The sequence below is a fragment of the Oncorhynchus masou genome, chromosome 31, assembly GCF_036934945.1.
Source record: "Oncorhynchus masou masou isolate Uvic2021 chromosome 31, UVic_Omas_1.1, whole genome shotgun sequence".
NCBI classification, from domain to species: domain Eukaryota; kingdom Metazoa; phylum Chordata; class Actinopteri; order Salmoniformes; family Salmonidae; genus Oncorhynchus; species Oncorhynchus masou.
Genome location: NC_088242.1, coordinates 19082276 through 19109313, shown reverse-complemented (window position 1 = coordinate 19109313; position 27038 = coordinate 19082276). Strand labels below are relative to the sequence as shown.

General features: G+C 43.4%; 1 protein-coding gene across 1 annotated transcript in view; it reads left to right on the top strand.

Annotated features, from left to right (window-relative positions):
* LOC135523523 (protein kinase C epsilon type-like) overlaps nt 1–26699 on the top strand; it is a 172104-nt gene extending 145405 nt beyond the window's left edge. The window contains exons 12-15 of the mRNA XM_064950270.1: nt 13030–13168; nt 16301–16489; nt 17577–17723; nt 22792–26699. Coding sequence (XP_064806342.1) covers nt 13030–13168; nt 16301–16489; nt 17577–17723; nt 22792–22941 — 625 coding nt within the window. The 3' untranslated portion in view covers nt 22942–26699. The remainder of the gene's footprint in view (nt 1–13029; nt 13169–16300; nt 16490–17576; nt 17724–22791) is intronic.
* The last annotated feature ends 339 nt before the right edge of the window (nt 26700–27038 follow it).

Sequence of the window (27038 nt, the reverse complement as noted above, 5' to 3'; positions counted from 1 at the left end):
TGTGTCCTTCAAGGCAAAGGGTGGCTATTTGAAGAATCTCAAATATAAATATATTTTGATTTGTTTAACACTTTTTTGGTTACATCATGATTCTATATGTGTAATTTCATAGTTTTGATGTCTTCTCTATTATTCTAAAATGTAGAAAATAGTAAAAAATTAAGAAAAACCCTTGAATTAGTAGGTGTACTAAAACTTTTGACTGGTAGTGTAAATAGCAGCTAAATACAGTATATAGCTATAGATAGTACACTGCATAATCAAACGATCCCTAGTAAACTAGTGTTTTGAGGGTGGACTGACTGTATTATTTGACATTAATAGACTGTTTTTGCACACAACAACTTTCTATCTGGGGCTGGGAGAGAGCACAAGGATGGCTCAAGTCTTGCACGTTCAGGTAGCCTATACAGGACAGCTGTATATTCTAAAAAATCTATTGGTAGCTGATTAGTATTCTGTTGTATGGAAAAGGTATTTGACAACTGCAGTGTTTAAATGTCCAACATGAATTACTGAAAAAGTAATTGCATTATCACCACCAGCCAGCAGTCTAAAAATGGCAGCATTGCGACACCTTGTACAGCTTCGTGAAATGTTAGGCTTAACCTGAGAAAATGACGACCAAATAGACCTACCAATAAACATTTATCCATTAGCTAAAGCAAAGCTGAGCCATTGCACCATAGAAAGCCTATCATCGATTTGATAGTCATGCAGCCGCATACACATGTTGCAATTTCAGCACCATGGACATTGATCGGTAGTTTACTTTGTGAATGGCTGTCTGGCTGACACGTTCAGTTAAAATGTTTCGCTCCTAGCAGCGAGTCACGTGGCCGTGGCCAGCTATATAAAGCAGGCAGACATGCATTGAAGCATTCAGTTTCTCTTCGATTGAACGTTAGAATGGGCAAAACGGGTGACGTAAGCCACTTTATTTTTATTATATTATTTTTTTACCCCTTTTTTCTCCCCAATTTTGTGGTATCCAATTGTTCATCGTTACTGTCTTGTCTCATTGCTACAACTCCCGTACGGGCTCGGGAGAGACGAAGGTCGAGAGCTGGAACCAGGCGTGCCGGTTCCAGTATCTCAGAAACGGATGTCCTCCTGCGCTTTTCATGCAGTGTCTAGGGTTTCCCGAGAACATCCCGTCTGAAGCAGTCCTGTGGCCGAGAACAGCACGTTGATGAAAGGTCGAAGGAGAATGGCACGAATCGTGCAAGCTAACAAGCGGGCCACACACAGGTAAATAACGGCGCAGTACAACAGTGGTGTGCAGAACGGCATCTCGGAACACACAACTCGTGCTTCCTTGTAGCGGATGGGCTATTATTGCAGCAGACGTCCACACCGGGTTCCACTCCTGTCTGATAAAAGCAAGAAGAAGCTCCAGTGGGCAGGCGGTCACCAACACACAATTAAGGATTGGAAAAACACTGCCTGGTCCAACAAATCCCGGTTCCTGTTGCGTCATGCTGATGGCAAAGTCAGGATTTGGCGTAAGCAGCATGAGTCCATGGCCCCATCCTGCCTGGTGACAATGGTGGTGGTGGTATAATGTTGTGCAGAATGTTTTCCTGGCACACATTAGGTTGCTTGATACCAATTGAGCAACGTTTCCATTCCCTGAAGAATCCAGACTGTTCTGGAGGCAAAGGGAATCCAACCCAGTACTAGATGTACCTAACAAACTGGCCACTGAGTGTACATACATAGACGCTGCCAATTGTTGGTAATGGAAATTTGTTTAAAAGTCATGGAAAAGTCATGAAATTCCGTCTGTCAATATGTGTAGGTAGTTACCAGGCTAAGAAGTGACCAGCCAGTGTGAATTGTGTATTGTGTAAAATCAAAAGAATAATATTCTGGCTACAGTATGTACTGTAGTTTGAAGGTGCTCTTTCTCTCTATCCATTTCTCCCCGTCGCTCTCTTTCTTTTGCTCTCTCTCCCTCTCTCTCTGGCTCTCTCTGTCTCTCTCTGCCATTCACTCTCTCTCCTTCTCTCTGTTGCTTACTCTCTCTCTCTCTCTGGGCTGTGCAGTGAGCTTGTGTTCAAGACAGGAAAGTGGGTGAGACTACAGTCTGGACTCATTGTCCCTGTTCCTAATCAAAGGTTTCTGGCTACGTGATTTTAGCAGCGCAGAGTATAGCCAGCCTCCTTGGTGCCTTTTTGATTCGACGTATTGTCTGAATGACTATTTATTTCAGTGTTTATTAATAATGTCAGTGAGCAAGTTTTAGCTTGAAAGGTACACTCAGCGATGTACAAAGTAATAAACAGCGGTAGTGGGTAAATTTCCGCAACAACTAAAAGTATTGACGCACAAGGCTAAACTTCGTTGTTTTGGTGCCGTAGCTACCACGTTGTAGCAGCGTGAAGCGAACCCGCGCACATGCACAGATACCCTGTGTGACTGTGTGAGAGCAAAGTCTTGCATCGGGCTCATCGCAATATCTGCGGTGCTGCTTGTTGCAAAGTCATAACGCTGAGTCTACCTTTAACGAAATCCATTTGTTATTCAAGCATTTGATATTGTAGAGCTCTGCAAAGCATCAGCTTTGTCTTCCAGAGAGTAGTCATTGAGCGTAGGATGACAATGAAGATGTCTTTATGATTTCCACTCAAGGCTATTCTGTTAGTGGATTTCGCTTTGTTCGGACTTGGCAAATCAATGAAATCAGTGAAAGGACTGACAAAGGAAGGACAAATGTGATGCACGCACCTTTGCGTGGGAGGTCTACAACATTTAACATACTTAACCTGAGTTGACTCAGCCTTACCTCTCTGTGACCTGTTGAGCACTTTCAACCAAGAATACAAACAACCCTTTTGGGAATACTCTGGGAAGTAGGTACATGACTCCCTCTCACCCCCCACTTCTGAGAGAGAGAAAAGAAAACAGTGGCTAAGTTTCATTTGAGACAGTAGCAGTTTGATCTTTTAGTGATGTGGGACGAGTCTGGACTGGCATGCAGTCGGCTGGTTGAAGCCTGTATGCCACTATAGATGGGAACGGGAGGGGAGGGGAGAGGGGAGGAGTCTATCAACAGGCTATCTGTCCATCCTCCTCACTCTGCACAAGCTTATGTGAGACTGGAGCCTCTATGGGCAACATTCACAACAGAGCACAGCACAATACACACGCAATCATACACCACCAAGCCATGTATACAACCACATATTGTGTACTGTACATGCTCAGTTCACATCCACACTCATAAACTAATGAACCTGACAATAAACACACTATGCAGACATACAAACATAACACCTATGTGTGCGTGTGAAATGCATAGAGTACAATCAAAATAAACAGCCATGTCTAGCTACCCCAGATAATGCCTGTTCTCCATGACCTCCCTTTGACCGTTATTCAGACATCACGGACTGTCCTCATGTATACCAGCTTTCTCTCCCTTGCGCTCCCTCTCTCTCCCTTTCTCTCCCTCTTTCTCTCCCTTTTTCACTCCCTCTTTCTCTCCCTTGCTCTCCCTCTCTCTCCCTTTCTCTCCCTTTCTCTCCCTCTTTCTCTCCCTTATTCACCCACCCTATTTCCATCTTTATGCATGTTGAACTTGAACATGCAACATGTATTGCTATATCAATAGGTGATTTTCTGACAAAAGGTATGGATCTTTTTGCACCAACTTCAATAATTATGTGAAGGAAAATAGCCCATATTCTCTACATGGACACCATTTGGGATCTGCGTGTTATTAGCTCGAGAATTTAGGTGTAGTAATCTGGAGAAAGAATAACATGACATTTTAATGCCCATGTCTCGGATAACTCTCATTGGAATCGAGCATGTACTTAAAACTACTTAGTTAATATGGTTCAGCTGTAGTTGTGTACTTAAAACGACTTGGTTAACATGGTTCAGTTGTAGTTTAGCGTGGTGTACTTTAGCGTGGGCAGACAACAATTTTTCCAAATAGAAATAAATATTAAGGGCAGTTTGTTCTTCTAAGTATTTGAACCGGTGTCTGCACAGCAGGGATCATGTCTCATGTTCAAAGCTATTCTCATTGTGTCTCTTTTTAGAACTGAATTTAGAAATGTATTACTCACTATTGATCATGGGCTGGTCCATGGGTCCTAGTGAATAATTTGAGTGTGTGTGCGCGCGTAAGTTTACATTTATTGTTGGAGTCCTGGAGGCAGAACTGAGCAATTTCAATTTAGATTTCCCCCTGCAAATTCAAATGAGCTACATTGTAAAAATGTATGAAAACAAAAATGTGCTTTTTGGTCATAATTTAAGGTTAGGGTTAGCAGTGTGGTGAAGGTTATGTTTAGGATGAACGGCTTTGTGATCGTGTCAGTTGGTAACCGCTCTGCAGAATTGCCTCCAGATCAAGTTTCATTACAAAAAAAACACTAAACTGTGTGTGTGTGTGTTTCTACGCACACGTGTACGTACATGCATATGTGTGTGTGCATATGCCTGAGTGTTTGTGTCTTTCGGGCTGAATGGGGAGCTCATTTGAAGCAGAGGGAGGGAGGTTAACTGTCAGAGCAGAGAGGGTTGCTATGTACGTAATGGAAAAATCACTCCACAAGATTAACATGAAACACAGGAAATGCTCTCAATTGAGCCTGATTGGTGTGTGTGTATGTGTGTGTGTGTGTGTGTGTGTGTGTGTGTGTGTGTGTGTGTGTGTGTGTGTGTGTGTGTGTGTGTGTGTGTGTGTGTGTGTGTAATATAACATTTGTATGCCTGCCAAAATCATGAGTAAAGGTCCTGACAATGGTGACAGTAGTTCCTGTTCATTTACCATATGTACAGTTGAAGTCAGAAGTTTACATACACTTAGGTTGGAGTCATTAAAACTTGTTTTTAACCACTCCACAAATTTCTTGTTAACAAACTAAAATTTTGGCAAGTCGGTTAGGACATCTACTTTGTGCATGACACAAGTAATTCTTCCAACAATTGTTTACAGGCAGATTATTTCACTTATAATTCACTGTATCACAATTCTAGTGGGTCAGAAATTTACGTACACTAAGTTGACTTTTAACAGCTTGGAAAATTCCAGAAAATTATGTCATGGCTTTAGAAGCTTCTGATAGGCTAATTGACATCATTTGAGTTAATTGGAGGTGTACCTGTGGATGTATTTCAAGGCCTTCCATCAAACTCAGTGCCTCTTTGCTTGACATCATGGGGAAATCAAATGAAATCAGCCAAGACCTCAGAAAAAAAGTGGTAGACCTCCACAAGTCTGGTTTATCCTTGGGAACAATTTTCAATTGCCTGAAGGTACCACGTTCACCTGGACAAACAATAGTATGCAAGTATAAACACCGTGGGAACGCGCAGTCATAATACCGCTCAGGAAGGAGAAGCATTCTGTCTCCTAGAGATGAACGTACTTCGGTATGAAAAGTGCAAATCAATCCATGAACAACAGCAAAGGACCTTGTGAAGATACTGGAGGAAACGGGTACAAAAGTATCTATATCCACAGTAAAACGAGTCCTATATCGACATAACCTGAAAGGCCGCTCAGCAAGGAAGAAGCCACTGCTCCAAAACCGCCATAAAAAGCCAGACTACGGTTTGCAACTGCACATGGGGACAAATATCGTACTTTTTGGAGAAATGTCCTCTGATCCAAGGAAACAAAAATAGAACTGTTTAGCAGCATCATGTTGTGGGGGTGCTTTGCTGCAGGAGGGACTGGTGCACTTCACAAAATATATGGCATCATGAGGCAGGAAAATTATGTGGATATATTGAAGCAACATCTCAAGACCAGTCAGAAAGTTAAAGATTGGTCGCAAATGGGCCTTCCAAATGGACAATGACCCCAAGCATACTTCCAAAGTTGTGGCAAAATGACTTAAGGACAACAAACTCAAGGTATATGAGTGGCCATCACAAAGCCCTGACCTCAATCCTATAGAAAATGTGTGGGCAGAACTGAAAAAGCATGTGCGAGCAAGGAGGCCTACAAACCTGACTCCGTTACACCAGTTTTGTCAGGAGGAATGGGCCAAAATTCACCCAACTTATTGTGGGAAGTTTGTGGAAGGCCACCTGAAACGTTTGACCCAAGTTCAACAATTTAAAGGCGATGCTACCAAATACTAATTGAGTGTATGTAAACTTCTGACCCACTGGGAATGTGATGAAAGAAATAAAAGCTGAAATAAATAATTCTCTCTACTATTATTCTGACATTTCACATTCTTAAAATAAAGTGGTGATCCTAACTGGCCTAAGACAGGGAATTTTTACTAGGATTAAATGTCAGCAATTGTGAAAAACTGTTGTATAAATGTATGTATTTGGCAAAGGTGTATGTAAACTTCTGACTTCAACTGTATACTCGTACAGCTGTTTGTTTTCTGTTTTGCCAGCAATAATCTCAGTTGGGGTTTGTTGGTTGGAAGCACACTCTGACGCAAGTTTCTTGTTGGGGTTTTAATGTGCGATTTGATTTGATTTTAATTCATGAGAGATGTGGCCCATGACGGTGCATGGTATGATATGTTATCCGTTGTAACTCCTCACCAGCCAGCTTAAGACTCAAAATCTATTTCATATTTGAGAAATGCCTTGCAGCATTGCAATTTCTGTCATGTGATTTCTCTCCAAAAGGCCTTCTCTCTCTAGAGCGAAATGGGATGACTGTGCAAGGAAGTAAACAGACATTCAAGGGCCAGAACTTTGATCAAACTACCAACATGATAGCATTGGTACCTGACTGCTTCTACCTGCAAGACTTAAAAGGGTTCTGCAACTGTCCCCATATGAGAACCGTTTTTAGGTTGAGGTAGAACCCTTTTTGGTTCCAGTTAGAACTCTTTTGGGTTCCATGTAGAACCCTCTGGGAACAGTTTTGCATGGTACCCAAAAGGGTTCTATCTAAAAAACCAAAAGAGTTCTATCTGGAACCAAAATGAGTTATTCAAAGGGTTCTCCTATGGGGTCAGCTGAATAACCCTTTTTTCTAAGAGCGCACTACTGTTAGTCGCTTTGGATGAAAGAGTCTGCTGAATGCCATATTATATATTATATTATTCAACAACAACAAATACAGTCAATGCAAAAACTTTGGCATTGGCACCCAGGTTATCTAAGTGTAACTGTCACAGGGTATATACTCAATGAACTTCTTCAAATAACTATCATTCCATTAGCGCTCTTGAACACCTGCTGCTACACATGGAGAGAGCACTGGTACACAGTGCTGTGCAATAAAATCATTGATCATTGTCATCATCTATTGTGCAGACTACATCAAATATCTAATTTAAGACTTGCTGGGTCATTGTGTTGTATTCATTTTCCTTGCCGCAGGTAGATTCATTTTTAAAACTGAAATAATTGGAAAAGGAAATTGAAAAGGAAATTGTTTTCAAGGTTAGCTTGACCTTAAAGCTACATGTGCCTTTGTACTAAAATGTCCGAAATTTGACTTCCATACTACTTAATTAAACTTCATACTGCGTACTAAACTACATACTGTACTATTTAGAATGTACTGTTTTTAAAAAATGAATGCAGTAAGCAACACATATCAATCAGCATACTAGGCTCATCCTACTGAGAATGCCTCATCTAATGCTCACTTGCATTGATTCCCGCCATTGGTTCATTTTGGTAAAGCGCAACTCTTTGTCAGACACACGTGGATCTCAAAAGACGATTCTCTTCCTCAATAGTGTGCAGAAAATTCTACTAGATGAAAAGTCAAAATTAGTCATCTGTCATTTAAAGCATACAGTACACATGTTTTATTTTCTTCACATACTATAAAACTGAATTGTTTCGCAAACACAAAATGTCTCCTATTTAGAAGTCAAGTACAGGTATTTGGACATGGCCCACGCCTACTTGACATGAAGCATGTCACGTTGTATAATGATAGGAGACAGGCGCAGGAATGCAAAAATAGTTTTCAAAATTTCTCTTCCCAAAATAGCATACGTAATTTAAAAAAATGGTTTTACCTTTTTTTTAAATTAAGGCAAGTCAGTAAAGAAAAAACCCTGATTTACAATGACAGCCAACCTCAGATAATGCTGGGTGCCACCCTATGGGAAACACATAGCCAGTTGTGATACAGTCTGGATTTGAACCAGGTTGTCTGTAGTGTCATCTACTAGCTGAGATGCAGTGCCTTAGACCACTGCACCACTTGGGAGCCCATGAACATGATGGGGACGAAGCCCAAAACAAACACGTGCACATACAGTTGAAGTTGGAAGTTTACATACACCTTAGTCAAATGCATTTAAACTCAGTGTTTCACAATTCCTGTCATTTAATCCTAGTAAAAATGCCCTGTCTTAGGTCAGTTAGGATCACCACTTTAGTAGTACAGCCACAGGTACACCTCCAATGGACTCTAATCATGTCAATTATCCTATCAGAAGCTTCTAAAGCCATGACATCATTTTGGGAATTTTCCAAGCTGTTTAAAGGCACAGTCAACTTAGTGTTTGTGAGCTTCTGATCCACTGGAATTGTGATTCAGTGAATTATAATTGAAATAATCTGTCTGTAAACAATTGTTGGAAGAATGACTTGTGTCATGCACAAAGTAGATGTCCTAACCGACTTGCCAAAACTGTAGTTTGTTAACAAGAAATTTGTGGAGGGATTGAACAATGAGTTTTATTACTCCAACGTAAGTGTATGTAAACTTCCGACTTCAACTGTACATAGATGTCCTAGGCTACTTCTTTCAGGTAATACACTCACTGCAGTATTAGCCTTATGCCTTATATTCAGATAATTAATGTTGGATTATGCATAATAAGCTTCTAATTTATACCCTCGGTGTCTTGCGCAATACCCACACACCTGTGCTCCGCTGGCCTCTCCTTAAAAACCACTTCTTAGCTCTTGGAGTACAATTTTTTTTAGCATTTCTTATACCAGTAGACTATTCGAAGAGGGATGCAAGCTCTTGTTTGCTGAATGTTAAATATAGCGGCCAGTAGAACTCACAGGTAGTTTGAAAGAAGAGCGAACGCGCAATGCCAGTAGGCTATAGCAGTTATTTATTCAGACCCATAAACATTCAATCTTCATGAAGAGAGGAGAAAGCCTCCTGCATTTATTTCTAGTCCTATATTATTCAATGATGTCATTAGACATTATTTATAACTTTACTTTTACTTTTGATACTTAAGTATATTTTAGCAATTTAATTTAATTTGATACTTAAGTATATTTTAAACCAAATACTTTTAGACTTTTACTCATGTAGAATTTTACTGGGTTACTTTGACTTTTACTTGAGTTATTTTCTATTAAGGTATCTTTACTTTTACTCAAGTATGACAATTGGGTACTTTTCCCACCACTGGGTGTCCTTAATATTTTGTATTCTCAGTGTACAATACAGTGCAGTAATACAGTTCACACTCAAAAAGATTAGCCTATTGGAGATAGTTTAATTTATTTACCCAAGAGAGCAAATAGCTATCTACATCTATGGGCTTTTCTGTTTTTCTGTCATGTCTTATATGTATTGGATAAAAGCACAATAAGTTGGGCTTTTTGGGTCTTGGGCTCATTAAATGTCTTTAATGTAGGGCTCATAAAGTGTATGGCTCATAAAGTGTATGGCTTAATGTATGGCTCGGGCTCGGGATATACTTTTTGATCAAAGCTCTAATCAAATCCAGATATAGGGCTATTTATATGCTTTATAATGCTTTTGAATGACACGTCCGGTTTTGGCAGGAAGGACCTGGTTGACCGGGAGAAAAGTGATATATTCTCAGGATGTAACATTTGTAAAATATCAACAAAGTAATAACACAGATGAGGTGACGTGACATGGTGGGTGGAAAGAGAGGGTGGGCTGACAGATATGCAAAGAGAGGGTGGGCTGACAGATATGCAAAGTGAGGGTGGGCTGACAGATATGGAAAGAGAGGGTGGGCTGACAGATATGGAAAGAGAGGGTGGGCTGACAGATATGGAAAGAGAGGGTGGGCTGACAGATATGGAAAGTGAGGGTGGGCTGACAGATATGGAAAGAGAGGGTGGGCTGACTGATATGGAAAGAGAGGGTGGGCTGAGAGATATGGAAAGAGAGGGTGGGCTGACAGATATGGAAAGAGAGGGTGGGCTGACTGATATGGAAAGAGAGGGTGGGCTGACTGATATGGAAAGAGAGGGTGGGCTGACAGATATGGAAAGGGAGGGTGGGCTGACAGATATGGAAAGAGAGGGTGGGCTGACAGATATGGAAAGAGAGGGTGGGCTGACAGATATGGAAAAAGAGGGTGGGCTGACAGATATGGAAAGACAGGGATGGGGCAGAGAGAGGGGGGGGAGATGTCCTGATGGAAACGTCTGGAACATCTTTGGAACATGGGGGCTTAGCACAAAATGTGGAGCTTGTAAGAGTGCATGCATGTTTTCAAACGCTTTTTGAATTCTTGCAATGTACACCAGATACCAGATGTTATTACATCATCCCCGATTTTCACAGCATAGATGAGTTGCCATATTCATACATAGCACATTGGGCCTCATGAGGTCTTAATTTGCGGCTCGCTGTGATTTTCCTATTTTCCATTCATAATACATAACAATGATACAATTTCAATTCAATGTGTTTAATGCATGCCTGAATCACTACATTGAATATATATATATATATATATTGTTCCTTGGACGGCAGATAGATGGCAGTATAGCGCAGCTGTTGAACAGAAAGGCCGCAATAGATCGTTTGCCAAAATAGTACGCAACTGCTCAGCTACAGCGACCGACACATATCAGTTTGCTACTAGCTAATCTTGCAGTCTGGTAACCATGAATCGATTTATTGTAAAATAGAAACGTACATCTATTGACAATGAAAATGAGGGGGAAGAGCTGGAGAACAAGGTGACAGCTATGAACAAACAACCACTGGAGAACCAGGAAAATCAGGAAGATGGCAGCGGGGAAATGTAGCTAGCTAAAGTAGCTAACAGAAATGCCAAAATAGCTTGTACAGTCATTCAAGAAGCACACCGAAAGTTCCAAGAGACATGGACATACAAGTATTTTTTGTACTGCATAATGGCACTAGTTCACTTTGTCTTATTTGCCAGAACAGAAGGCAGTTAATTGTTTTAAACGAGCAAATTTAGAGCAACATTTCCAGTCGCACCATGCCCACTTTGACAAAACATATCCGCCACAAAGCAACCTCAGAAACAACCAAATAGCGCAACTCAAAGGACAACAACAAATGATGGACAGATCCAGCACTGTTGTAGAGAAAACGACCGAGGCAACATATGAGATTGCTTGGATACTGGCGAGAAACAAAGCCTTCACAGACGCGGATATTGTCCAAAAATGTTTTGGGCCTCAGCCGAAATAGTGTATGCTAATTTCACAAACATGGAAGCTATTTTAAAGCAAATTAAGGGACTGCAACTCTCAGACTCGACCATAACAAGGGGCATAGAAGACATTGGCGAGGACATCGGTAAGCAACTGATTAATGACATATCCGTGGCACCGTGTTTTAGTATTGCGCTTGACGAAAGCACTGATGTAAGAGACATTGCCCGATTATGTGTTTGAAAATTGTGAAACAAAAACAGAGAAACAGGCTGACCAATGCACACCTTGATTGCCTCACAATGATAGCAACAACAGACTATAAATTTAGAATGAATTCAATCAAGATGCAGAAGGGACATTTTCACTCATCCAACTACTGAGGTAACCCTTAATATGGGTCTTATACATGTGATGTAGCCTATTTGATGTGTGTGTATATATTTGTGTTGTGCTGTACATCAAATCAATTGCATGTGCTCTATTGCTCTCAATTGATAATTGATCATATTGGAAGAAGTACAACAAATTCAAGATCTGTACGAACCTATGAATGATTGTATCAACCCAATGCGGTTTGTAACACTGCTCTATAGTAACATTACCTGCACTAATCAATGTTTTATAAGGATGAATGAACCCACCTAAACCTACCACTTCACTCCCAAGGAGAATCATGGAGATTGTTGATGTGTCCTTTTTAGGTCTCTCTGAAACAGAACAGTTGTGTAACGGCCTCACACTCACACACACACACACACAATCCCAGGTCGTGGAGGCTGTTTTGTGAAAACACCTTGGGCTGAATGGCATCTGTTAAAAGATGTTGACATATTTTCAGCAATCAACCATCAAACCCTGACCTGACTGGTTTCATGCCACTCCCTGGCATCTTTCATCAGATCTCTTATCTTCTCTCCTGTTCCTCCCCTCCTGCCATTTCCAACAGCACCCTCCATCTCTCGCTCACTGCCCACAATAAAGGAGAGGAGCGATGGAGAGACACACGACTCTGTGTCTGTGGAACATTCTGTGTGTGTTTGTGTGCATACTGTACGTGTGAACCAAGAGTAGCCTCCATAGTGCAGATAGCTCCTCACAGTGCTTTTGGCCTCCATACTGAGAAAGTCCTTTGGTGTTGTGTCTGTTCACTGAGTAGGAACACTGAGACTATATTTGGCGTTGTGTCTGTTCAATGAGTAGGAACACTGAGAGTATATTTGGCGTTGTGTCTGTTCAATGAGTAGGAACACTGGGAGTATATTTGGCATTGTGTCTGTTCATTGAGTAGGAACACTGAGAGTATATTTGGCATTGTGTCTGCTCGCTGAGTAGGAACACTGAGAGTATATTTGGCATTGTGTCTGTTCACTGAGTAGGAACACTGAGAGTATATTTGGCATTGTGTCTGTTCACTGAGTAGGAACACTGAGAGTATATTTGGCATTGCAGTGTTTCCCCTAGTATTTTTTTCAGCAGTGGTGGCAGAGTTTTTTAAAATGTATTATTTTCCCCTAACCCTACCACCCCTCCCCTAATTTGTGGCAGAGTGGCAGATCTATACATCTCCAATAAATGTGATGACACAGTGACTTTTTATTTATTTTTGTCTCATTTGTCTCTGACAGATTAATACTCTTCTATCTCTGACCTCTGTAACTGCTTCACTCTGACCTCTCAGACCTCATTTTGTCTCCAACTCTCCAGAGATCTGAAATTGGATAACATCCTGTTGGATGCACATGGCCACTGTAAGCTGGCTGACTTTGGCATGTGTAAGGAGGGGATCCTCAACGGAGTCACCACCACCACCTTCTGCGGGACCCCTGACTACATCGCTCCTGAGGTAAACCTCAACCCTCCTTCTACCACTACACTCTAGCCTTCATCCTCTACCCTTCATCTTCTACCCACTACCCTCCACCCTCTACCCTTCATCTTCTACCCACTACCCTCTACCCTTCATCCTCTACCCCCTACCCTTCATCCTTTACCCACTACCCTTCATCCTCAACCCACTACCCTCCATCCTCATCCACTACCCTCTACTAACTACCCTTCATTCTCTACATTCTAACCTCTACCCACTACCCTCTACAGTCTGACAGTAAACCACCCATTCATCTGGGACAGTCTGGCAGTAAACCACCCATTCATCTGGGACAGTCTGGCAGTAAACCACCCATTCATATGGGACAGTCTGGCAGTAAACCTCCCATTAATCTGGGACAGTCTGGCAGTAAACCACCCATTCATCTGGGACAGTCTGCCAGTAAACCACCCATTCATCTGGGACAGTCTGACAGTAAACCACCCATTCATCTGGGACAGTCTGACAGTAAACCACCCATTCATCTGGGACAGTCTGACAGTAAACCACCCATTCATTGTCTGACAGTAAACCACCCACTCACTTATCTGGGACAGTCTGACAGTATTCAACCACCCATTCATCTGGGACAGTCTGACAGTAAACCACCCATTCATTTGGGACAGTCTGACAGTAAAACATCCATTCATCTGGGATTGTCTGACAGTAAACCACCCACTCACTTATCTGGGACAGTCTGACAGTATTCAACCACCCATTCATCTGGGACAGTCTGACAGTAAACCACCCATTCATCTGGGACAGTCTGACAGTAAAACATCCATTCATCTGGGATTGTCTGACAGTAAACCACCCACTCACTTATCTGGGACAGTCTAACAGTAAACCACCCATTCATCTGGGACAGTCTGGCAGTAAACCACCCATTCATTGTCTGACAGTAAACCACCCACTCACTTATCTGGGACAGTCTGACAGTATTCAACCACCCATTCATCTGGGACAGTCTGACAGTACTCAACCACCCTTTCATTTGGGACAGTCTGACAGTAAAACATCCATTCATCTGGGATTGTCTGACAGTAAACCACCCACTCACTTATCTGCGACAGTCTGACAGTACCTAACCACCCATTCATCTGGGACAATCTGGCAGTAAACCACCCATTTATCTGGGACAGTTTGACAGTAAACCACCCATTCATCTGGGATTGTCTGACAGTACTCAACCACCCACTCATCTGGGACAGTCTGGCAGTAAACCACCCATTTATCTGGGACAGTCTGACAGTAAACCACCCATTCATCTGGGATTGTCTGACAGTAAACCACCCACTCACTTATCTGCGACAGTCTGACAGTACTCAACCACCCATTCATCTGGGATTGTCTGACAGTAAACCACCCACTCACTTATCTGCGACAGTCTGACAGTACTCAACCACCCATTCATCTGGGATTGTCTGACAGTAAACCACCCACTCACTTATCTGCGACAGTCTGACAGTACTCAACCACCCATTCATCTGGGACAGTCTGACAGTAAAACATCCATTCATCTGGGACAGTCTGACAGTAAAACATCCATTCATCTGGGACAGTCTGACAGTACTCAACCACCCATTCATCTGGGACAGTCTGACAGTACTCAACCACCCATTCATCTGGGACAGTCTGATAGTACTCAACCACCCATTCATCTGGGACAGTCTGACAGTAAAACATCCATTCATCTAGGACAGTCTGACAGTAAAACATCCATTCATCTGGGACAGTCTGACAGTAAAACATCCATTCATCTGGGACAGTCTGACATTAAAACATCCATTCATCTGGGACAGTCTGACAGTAAAACATCCATTCATCTGGGACAGTCTGACAGTAAAACATCCATTCATCTGGGACAGTCTGACAGTAAAACATCCATTCATCTGGGACAGTCTGACAGTAAAACATCCATTCATCTGGGACAGTCTGACAGTAAAACATCCATTCATCTGGGACAGTCTGACAGTAAAACATCCATTCATCTGGGACAGTCTGACAGTAAAACATCCATTCATCTGGGACAGTCTGACAGTACTCAACCATCCATTCATCTGGGACAGTCTGACAGTAAACCACCCATTCATCTGGGACAGTCTGACAGTACTCAACCATCCATTCATCTGGGACAGTCTGACAGTACTCAACCACCCATTCATCTGGGACAGTCTGACAGTAAAACATCCATTCATCTGGGACAGTCTGACAGTACTCAACCACCCATTCATCTGGGACAGTCTGACAGTAAACCACCCATTCATCTGGGACAGTCTGACAGTACTCAACCACCCATTCATCTGGGACAGTCTGACAGTAAAACATCCATTCATCTGGGACAGTCTGACAGTAAAACATCCATTCATCTGGGACAGTCTGACAGTAAAACATCCATTCATCTGGGACAGTCTGACAGTAAAACATCCATTCATCTGGGACAGTCTGACAGTAAAACATCCATTCATCTGGGACAGTCTGACAGTAAAACATCCATTCATCTGGGACAGTCTGACAGTACTCAACCACCCATTCACTTATCCGGGACAGTCTGACAGTACTCAACCATCAATTCCATAAGTTACTCTCTCACATGTTGTACTCTTTCATTGACTCGACTCTTTACCCTCTACTCTGCTTCTCTCTCACCTTTTCATAAAAAAAGCTCACTCAATAAATTACTCAATCAATCAATAAATTACTCAATCAATCACTACATTTCTCAGTCAATCAATAAATTACTCAATCAATCACTAAATTACTCAATCAATCACTAAATTACTCACTCAATCAATAAATTACTCAATCAATCAATAAATTACTCAATCAATAAATTAATCAATCAATAAATTAATAAATTACTCAATCAATCACTCAATATATCACTCAATCAATCAAACTCATGTACTCATTTGTTCTACTCATTCTCTCATTATATCATCCCTAATGAGCTGGTATCACAAGTATTCTGTTCCCCCTTACTACCTTATAAATCCTGCTGTAGTGTAGCTGGTGTTAGTGTTTCCTGTGCCCCTGTATTTTTTAGATCCTAAAGGAGCTTTTGTATGACATGGTGTTACATTATTTCCTGTCCCCCTGTGTGTTTAGATCCTACAGGAGCTAGAATATGGCCCCTCTGTGGACTGGTGGGCTCTGGGGGTGCTTATGTACGAGATGATGGCTGGCCAGCCCCCCTTCGAGGCTGACAATGAGGATGACCTGTTTGAGTCCATTCTCCACGATGATGTCCTCTACCCAGTGTGGCTAAGCAAGGAGGCAGTTTCCATCCTGAAAGCGGTCAGTAACCTACAGTTGATCTCCCTGTCCTAGTCTGCCTGTATCTCTAACCATCCCTCTTTGCTCTCCTTTGTATCCCCTCTTTCTTCATATCTTTCCCACTCGTTATTCCACTTGTTCTTTACCAGACCCCTTTCTTCCCCACACCTTACCTTATTGTCGTCTCCTCCTCCTCTTCCTCCTCCTGCTGTCTCTCTCTCTCTGCCTGTCTCTGGTGAGGTAGTAAAATGGTGTTCAGTGATTAGCAGAGTGAGGAGCAAGGATGAGCAGGGCTGGGTGGAATTAGTTCAGAGAGCCAGAGTGGCTGTGCGGTGCTGTGTGGGCTGGGGAGAGAGGCCTGGGAGACGTTGCACTTCATGTGGGAAAAGAACAGCGTGTTTGTGTTCTCTGGTGGTTTCGGGGCTTGTGTAATCGCACAATCGGGGAGGCAGGGGTGAGCCGCCCCAGCATTCAGAGGGTCCTCCTCTTCCAAGAACGTGGCCGGCTTTCTGTGTGTGTGTGCGTGCGTGGGGGAGTGTGTAATATTTGTTAGTGCCTGTGCTTGTGTGTGGATGTGAATTACGTGCTTTTTCGTTTGTGTCCTGTTTGGTGGTGTGTATGGACATTGTGTAATTCTATATTTGTGTTTTAGTGTTGCAGAATATTCCTGTGAGTGTGTTAGTTTGTGTGTGTGTCCCAAGTTCCTGTGTGATCTTTTTTCCATCACAAGTCATGCGTTTACTTTGGCCGTCCCCTGCCTGTTTGCAAAGCCTTGTGGGAAAGCAGGCGTGCTTGCCTTGGACGGGCACGTGTTACTCTGTGATCAGTCTCACTGGTACTTTGGTCACATTACCCGGCCCAGAGGTCCTAATGGTTATATCTGACCACGAGATTCTTCAAATGACCACTGGTCTCTTAACGATGACCACTAAGACCACTCTGCACCACTTGACCGTCTGAACCCCTCACTCATGCTCTTTCACCTCTATTTCTCTCTTCCTAACATTCACATCCTTGCCCCATGTTCCTAAGGAGGCCAAGAGGAATAAGTCAAGTACCTTTATGTCCCTTCCCCCTTTATCCATCTGCCTGTTTCCCTGTCCTGTAGTTCATGACGAAGAGTCCAAACAAGCGTCTGGGCTGTGTGATCACCCAGGGCTTGGAGGAGGCCATCAAGGTTCATCCCTTCTTCAAGGAGATCGACTGGGTTCTGCTGGAGCAGAAGAGGGTCAAACCACCCTTCAAACCTCGCATTGTGAGTTAGCACTTATAGCTCAGACCATGTAGGGTAAAGTTGCCTGTAAATGCTGATCTTGGGTCAGTTTAGCATTTTAAGGTTAGGATTGGAGGAGGGGAAGCTGATTCTAGATCTACACCTAAGGGTATACTTCACCATGGAGTGTGTCTGAACTATTAGGGAACATACCGTACTGTATGTTTTAGGGCCCTTACTGTTCCTCCCTCACCATTATTAACCTCTAACCTTCAACATGGAAATAAGTTATAGACTTGTATGTATTTATCCTCTATTATGCTTATTCAAGTGTATACTTAAGCAATAACGCACAAGGGGGTGTGGTATATGGCCAATATACCACAGCTAAGGGCTGTTTTTATGCACGACGCAAAGCAGAGTGCCTGCATACAGCCCTTGGCCATGGTATATTGGCCATATACCACACCCCCTTGTGCGTTATTGCTTATACCACAAACTCCCGAGGTGCCTTATTGCTATTGTAAACTGGTTACCAACGTAATTAGAGCAGTAAAATACATATTTTGTCATACCCATGGTATGATTGCTATTGATCTTATTTTTGTTGAAAATCCTATACATTTTGCTTTCAATTGTTTGGTTTTTGATTTCAACATCCATTATTTCACCCGTCCTCAAAAAAACATACTTTTTCATGTTCACAATTCATTTTATTTTGAATTCAATACATGGCGTGAAATTGACCCCATATAGGATCTTAATTTGATCACCTTGTTGCAGCAGAACTTTCCTGCAATGCAGGACATTTTTTACTTGTAGTGTATTTGAGGTTTAAAAGGCTTCTGTAGTTAGTAATTTCCACTTTGAAATTTCAGACTTGAATTATGCTTAAGATGGGTTTTCCACACAATAACTCTGTTAAGGCTATGTAAGGGAGGCGGATTCAGGTGCAGGAGAGCAGAGTAGAGTAAACAGGCACACTTTTATTCCGGTTTATTTCGGGTCGAGAGCCAGACCCGGTTCACCGGGGTCTCAATGCGGTGACGGTCCGCGCTGGTCTTCGGTGAAGCGAGGCTCGCGGTAGGTGAACATGGGCGGCATCCCATGTCTCCTCCGCGCGCCTGAACCAGTTATCCACTGCAGGAGCCTCGGTCTGACCCTGATGCCACGGCGCCTGAACCGGCTGGTACCCCAAAACGCATTGAAAGGGTGAGAGGTTAGTGGAGGAGTGGCGAAGCGAGTTCTGTGCCATCTCGGCCCAGGGCATGAAAGCCGCCCGCTCCCCCGGGCGGTCCTGGCAATCGGACCGCAGAAACCTGCCCACCTCCTGGTTGACTCTCTCTCTCTACTCTCATGGTGAAAACCCGAGGCAAGGCTGATCGAGACCCCCAGACGTTCCATGAACGCCTTCCAAACTCTCGACGTGAACTGGGGACCCCGATCAGACACGATATCCTCAGGCATCCCGTAGTGCCGGAAGACGTGATTAAACAGGGCTTCCGCAGTCTGTAGGGCCATAGGAAGACCATGCAGAGGGAGGAGACGACAGGACTTAGAGAAACGATCCACAACGACCAGGATCGTAGTGTTTCCCTGTGAAAGAGGTTGATTGGTTAAAAAATCCACAGCCAAGTGTGACCACGGTCGTTGTGGAACGGGTAAGGGGTGTAGCTTACCTCTGGGCAGGTGTCTCGGAGCCTTACACTGGGCAAACACCGAGCAGGAGGAAACATAAACCCTTACGTCCTTAGCTAAGGTGGGCCACCAGTACTTCCCAGTCAGACAGCGCACCATCCGACCGATCCCCGGATGACCAGAGGGGGGTGACGTGTGGGCCCAATAGATCAACTGGTCACGGACAGCAGACGGAACGTACATACGCCCGACAGGACACTGGAGGGGAGCAGGCTCTGTACGCAACGCCTGCTCAATGTCCGCGTCCAACTCCCACACGACAGGCGCTACCATGCAAGGGGCCGGGAGTATGGGAGTCTGATCCATAGGCCGCTTCTCTGTGTCATACAGCTGGGACAGTGCGTCTGCTTTCGTATTCTGGGAGCCTGGTCTGTAGGACAGGGTAAACACAAGATAGGTAAAGAACATGGCCCACCTTGCCTGACAAGGATTCAGTCTCCTCGCTGCCTGGATGTACTCCAGGTTGTGGTGGTCAGTCCAGATGAGAAAAGGGTGTTTAGCCCCCTTAAGCCAATGTCTCCACGCCTTCAACCCTTTAACCACAGCCAACAGCTCCTGGTCCCCCACATCATAGTTACCGCTGGGCTGACCTTCTTCGAGAAGAAGGCACAGGGGCGGAGTTTTGTTGGATAACCCGAGCACTGTGAGAGCACGGCTCCTATCCCAGCCTCGGACGGGTCCACCTCCACTATGAACGCCAAAGAGGGATCCGGATGGGTCAGCACGGGAGCCGAAGTAAACAGAGCCCATAGTTGCCCAAAAACCCTGTCCGCCTCAGCCGACCACTGCAACCTTCCTGGACCCCCCTTCAGCAGTGAGGTAATGGGAACAGCCACCTGGCCAAAACCCCGGATAAATCTCCGGTAGTATTTGGCAAACCCTAAAAATCGCCAATTACGCACGGCTGCAATGCGATCACTCTCCATCTCCACCCCTGATGTGGAAATGCGATACCCTAGGAAGGAGACGACCTGCTGAAAAAACAGGCATTTCTCGGCCTTGACGTACAGGTCATGCTCCAACAGTCGTCCAAGCACCTTGCGTACCAAGGACACATGCTCGGCGCATGTAGCTGAGTATATCAGGATGTCATCTATATACACCACTACACCTTGCCCGTGCACGTCCCTGAAAATCCCGTCAACAAAGGCTTGGAAAACTGATGGAGCATTCATCAACCCGTACGGCATGACTAAGTACTCATAATGCCCTCAGATGGTACTAAACGCTGTCTTCCACTCGTCTCCCTCCCGGATACGCACCAGGTTATACGCCCTCCTGAGATCCAGTTTTCGTGAAGAAGTGCACCCCGTGCATTGACTCAATCGCCGTGGCGATAAGAGGTAGCGGGTAACTGTACCTCACCGTGATTTGATTTAGACCTCTATAGTCAATGCACGGGTGTAAACCTCCATCCTTCTTCTTCACAAAAAAAGAAACTCGAGGAGGCAGGTGAAGTGGAGGACCAAATGTACCCCTGACGCAGGGATTCGGAGAAATAAGTCCCCATAGCCACCGTCTCCGCTTGCGACAGGGGATACACGTGACTCCTGGGTGACTCCAGCGTCTGCCAGGAGATTTATCGCACAATCCCCCCGTCGATGTGGTAATAATTGAGTCGCCTTCTATTTACAGAAGGTGAGAGCCAAATTAGCATATTCTGGGGGTTGCACATGGCGGAGACCTGGTCTGGACTTTCCACCATGGGAGCACCAACAGAAACCCCTACACACCTCCTCAAGCACTTTCGCGACCACCCTGTGAGAGTCCTCTGTTGCCAGGAAATAATGGGGTTATGATGAGCTAACCCTCTGGACGTCGGCGGTTGACCAGCAGGTTATCCAACCGAATGGACAAATCCACCAGTTGGTCGAAGGAGATGGTGGCATCCCTGCTGGCCAGCTCAATTCGTGCGTCCTCGTGCAGGCTGCATCGATAGTGGTCAATGAGGGCCCTGTCGTTCCAGCCTGAGCCGGCGGCCATGGTCCGGAATTCCAAGGCGAATTCCTGGGAGCTCCTCGTCCCCTGCCTCAAATGGAAGAGCCGTTCTCCCGCTGCTCTCCCTTCGGGCGGTTGGTCGAAGGCGGCCCGGAAGCGACAGGTAAACTTCTCGAAGTGGTCCAACGTCGCATCATTTTCTCCCCACACGGCGTTTGCCCACTCCAGAGCTCTCCCTGAGAGGCATGAGACGAGGGCAGACACTCTCTCCCTTCCCGAGGGAGCTGGGTGCACAGTGGCCAGGCAAAGGTCCAGTTGTAATAGGAATCCCTCGCACTGTGTGGCTGTTCCATCCTACTCCCTAGGAAGGGAGAGATGTATCCCACTTGGGACTGGCTCCGGATGGAATGGGTGGAGACAACCCTGGTTGCGCTGGTCGAAGCACTGGAGAGACTTCCTGTCTCCCCCAGCGGTCCATGGTCTGGACAACGTGATCCATCATGGCACCAAGATGTTGTAACATAGCCGAATGTTCCTGGACGCGCTCCTCGACTCCTCTAACTGGGGTACCTGCTCCTGCTGACTCCATAGTAGGTGTGTAATTCTGTTAAGGCTGTGTAAGGGAGGCGAAGTCAGGTGCAGGAGAGCAGAGTAGAGTAAACAGGTGCACCTTTATTCAGGTCAAAAAATAGGCACAACATGACATCTAAGTGCCCAAAAACACAGAACATTTTAATACAAAAGTAAAGCGCGTGAACATACACCATTAACAATAAACAATTACACACAAAGACATGGAGGGGAACAGAGGACTAACTACATGCAGTGTGATTATGGAATGAAAACCATGTGTATGAAACAAGACAAAACAAATGGATATATGAGAAATGGAGCGGCAATGGCTAGAAAGCTGGTGACGTTGATCGCCGAACGCCGCCCGAACAAGGAGAGGAGCCGACTTCAGCGGAAGTCGTGACAAATTCAAATTTCCTGTGGCTGCAGGAATATTTTCCTGCTGTAGAAAACTGACTTAAGTTACGATCCTACATCTGTATCCAAGCATAAGTATTCCTGTGTGTGTATAGTGTAAAGATAGAGAGCTGCGGAATGGGCTGGGTATGAGTTGGTATGAAATGCCTGAAGGGGTGTGAGGGGAAGGGTCCGTCTTGTTCCCATGTACACAGAGAGGGGGCGACGAGCACCTCAACAATCACACAACGTGAATGAGAGAACTGGGGGCATGAAAGAAAGGTTCTGTGATTACTCCATCCATGTCTATTATGTCAATCAGCCTTGCTTTATAATGACTTTATCAAGGAAACACAAACAACAATCAATCCACGTGTGACACTAATTCACTAGTAATAACACTATGACTGTCTTTAGAAATGTTTTCAGAGATCTAATTTGGAAGTCATCATCCTGTTTTTCCTTACTATTCCTCCTGCTTCCCTTCCTTTCTGCTCCTGTACAGAAAACCAAAAGGGACGTGAACAACTTTGACCAGGACTTCACTCGCGAGGAGCCTGTCCTCACCCCTGTAGAAGACGCCATTATTAAGCAGATTAACCAAGATGAGTTCAAGGGTTTCTCCTACTTTGGAGGGGAGGAGACTCTGTCCTAAGGCCTGCACACACACACACACACACACACACACACACACACACACACACACACACACACACACACACATACACACGCAAATGCTGTCTGCCTCATCTTTGTGTTTATGCACGCACACCAACACACCCACATATGCATGTATAGACACACATACATGTATATGCAGAAACACTGACATACACACTCGCATTCACAAACACACACACACACATACATATATTCTCACATACAGACATCCAGAAAGATACTGTACAATACACACAGAGTAAATTATTACATTCACACACTCATACAACACTCCGGCCATTAGGGCCTCTGATTAGTAACAACTCCAAAACATAAACCTGATCATCTACAGCGCTGTACCAGTATATTTTTCTGTCTGTCCATCAGTGCATGTTTTCTATGTTAAAAATCTATGTCATTTGAGAGTAGGTCATATAGGAAGCCCATCTGCTTTATTATCAAGTTCCTATTGGCTGGTCCAGATCACTCCTGATCCAATCAGAGCGGTAAAAAAAAAACTCATTGTGGTGGTGGGTGGCCAATGGATTGGCCTCCTGAGACTGAATATAGCCTGGCCCTTGGCCCGGGCTGATAACAGTGATGAAAGCTCCTCACAGTCCTGCCCCAGATTGTGTCACAAGGCCCTTTCCAGTGGACTATGAAATGAACAGGGAATGTTTGTGTGACGGTGTCAACTTTATGTGTATATAAGGATTAAAAGGTCAGGGGTTATGTGTGCTTTGGGCAGGGGTCTTGTTCGACAAGGTCTTCGTACGATAGGTCATACTTTCAACTGTTTCGACAAATATCCTAGTTCCTCAGTGAGTATATGACACTGAAACAATGATATTATTATATTAATCTGTAATTTCTCAAGCTGTCCTTTAAGTCTCTCGATGTACTAGAATCTCCTCTGTCGTGTTTGAATGCGAAAAACCAAATCCTTAGAACCAATGATTGTATTTAAAAAAGCTATATTAAAAAAACGATTGGTTCACAGTATCAATAAAAAAGAGAAGCCTGTAACTATTGATACTGTTTCAAAGTTTCCTCACGATCAAAACAACGGCAGAATTAGAATGAGTCCATGTATAGTACATCAAATGCCTTTTGTGTGTAACTGCGAACCAGTTACGTATTGTAGATATGCCCACAGTGTTATGGTAGTCTAGATTCATATATTCCAAATGAATGCCATGGGTTTCAATGTGGAAGAATGTGCTTGTATGCATGAGTGATCGTGGGGATACAACTGAATGTATCGCATCTGTTTGCGTGCACGTGTGTGTGTCTGTTAGTATACTGCGAGGTAGTAGTTTGTGCGAGTTTGTTTTGAGTGTGCGATATAGGCAGTGGGTTCATGAGAATGGCCCTTTTGAAGCTTTTTACATTTCATTGGGTCGGTTTTATTTCATTGTGTGTTTTATTTCATTACGTTTGATTTTTCGTGATTTTACTGGATTGTCTTGTTGCTCAGAGTTTGAAATCCTGGATTTCCCTGCTATGCAACAAGACTCACAATCATGTGGGTGAAGGCATCACCAGATAGCCGTGTCTTTCCCTCTGTACAGACCACCTTGTATATAGAAGCCTGTGGACTTCTTGGAGAAATAGAGGTATCATCCTCTGCATGGTCATGCATATGATATTATTGTGTATTATTAGAATATGAAAACGTTACAATGTCCATGTGCAATATTCTGTGTATGTTTCTGTCTGTTTTTGCTTTCCTTTTCTTTCTTGCCAGGTGTCTTCACTGTTCTTCCCTCCGCTGACTCTTTGCTGTTGTTCTGTTTGGTTTTTACATATATATGCATGGCTGTTTTCATTTGCCTGTCCTCAACTCAGCTGATAGCCATGTCTATGTGCTTCCTTCAGAATGCTCCCTCAAACCACCCCACCACCCCTTTCCCTGCCCTCTCTCCTTAACTCTCTTTGAAAAGGTCAACATTTCCTATAGCATATCTCTTTAAAACATCAATGTAACCAAAGGTAGCAAAGCTATTGGATTAATTCATTTTATGGAAACCATTGACCTTCTTAATGCACTCATGCCTAATAACTCTCTGACCAGTATATGGTTTATTGCAGGCCTACACCAAATCAAGGTAAAGTCCAATCTACTCTCAAATTATATCAATAACCATGTTGCTTTGTTTCAATACTGCAAGTAGTACATTCCATTTTGGAGTAGAAACTTTAAAGTAACGTTTGAAATTTGGAGTGATAGTAGTAGGACTATTTGCAATTGAAGAGGCAGGGGTGGCACTGTGGTAGTGAAAGTAGCAGTACTGTAGAAGGAGCCGTAGCATTTGTTATTGTAGTAGTAGTTTTTGTAGTGTAGATGTAGTATTATTAGTAGCATGTATAATAGTGCTAGCTCCACTAGCAGTAGCAGTTATGGTATGGGGAGCAGGAGTAACTGTAGCAACAGTGGTAGTAACAGTAGTAATAGTGGACAGTATCATGGCATCAACTGTTAAAGCAATACTGATCAAGCAGTATTTAAAAGGCTTTAAACATGCCTCTCATACTAGATCCTGAAAATGCTTAACGCCCTTCCAGCACACACACCACTGCATGTAGGCCTTTCATACACCTAAAGCGCCCATGCATTTGACATGTAGGCACCTGTGTCAATGGATCACATGATCCCCCTCTGTTACCCAGTTAGTGCATAGCAACATGAGAACCGTGTTAAAGGATCTGAAGGCGAAGAGGACATTTGACAGACGTCACCATTCAGGCTGGCACAATGCTGTTTCCTTATGCCAGTTTTTTAGGATGTAACTGTTACAGTACTTGTCTCCCCTCGTATAGCTCATATCTACCCTCTTCTCTCTGTCTGTATCGTGTCCTTTAATTTCATTTACCTGTCTCTTTGGTTTACAGTCTCTCTGTTTTGTCTGTGCTTCTCGATGTTAGGCCTCTTATGTTTGTGTTTTGTAAGATGACGGATCCCTGTCCTAGGGTGGCCCAGCAGGTCCAAAATCCTCCATGCCAAATGCTAACTCCAATTGTCCATCCTCCTTCTTTTATTTTGACTTTTTAAACTGTCTGTGATAGGAAGAAGAAAAGAACAGCACATAGGAAACCCATTTGGTCTGTTGTAAAGTCATTGAACCAGTAACGCTCAATAAGTATAATATACTGTACATGGCTGGAGAAGTACCTCTTAAATTGTGTGTAAAAATATGTCTGGCTGAGTATTATGTATTTTTTTTTACATACAGTAGAATAAAACATACAGACATATGCATTATATTACTGTATGTACCTCTACATTTAGGATCGGTTTCCCGAACCCAAATTAAGACTACTTCTGGACTAAAAAGCATGTTCAATAATGAATATCTATTGAAATTGCTTTTTAAACCAGGACAAGGCTTATTTCTGGGTCTGGGTAACCGGATTTAATTTTCGGTTTCTGTATTGTGAAGCTTTATATGTACAATTTGTCACCTGACTGATGTTTTATTTTGAATTCCTTTGCCATTTATTAGTGTTATGTCATTGTAAGCATTTTGCTGTGTGCCAAATGTACTGTATTCTAAAGGATGTGAATGTGTATTGTTTGTTTTTGGAACCTATTAAATATGATGATGTCAAAACAAATAGTGGGTTTGCTTGTTTTAGGGCTAATTTCTGTTCAGTGTTAATCAATATTTACTGTATGTATGCAAGGCTTCTTTGCAAAAGAGACCTTGGTTTCAATGGGATTCCCTGCTAAAATAAAGGTTTTTTAAAAATCTCTCTATGCAACACTGTTAAATTGCCAGGGTTGAATGCATGTAGAGTACTGTCCAGTGTCCATAACTGACCACTGTTGGAATGTACTCTGAGATATGCACTGCTAAAATGGTACCACGATGTGCAATTAATCATTGACTGATGTTCCACATTTTGGTATTCTTCCCTTTCAAAGCAAACATTGCATTCCCTGCTAGTGTCATGGAAACTGATAAAATATCTAGACAATATCTAGAGGGAAAAAACAACAGAAGATACCTATTATCACACATTATGGACTATAAACACCAGTGTCAGACTACTGGGCCATAACTTTGACATTGCTGTTATTGTTATCAATGA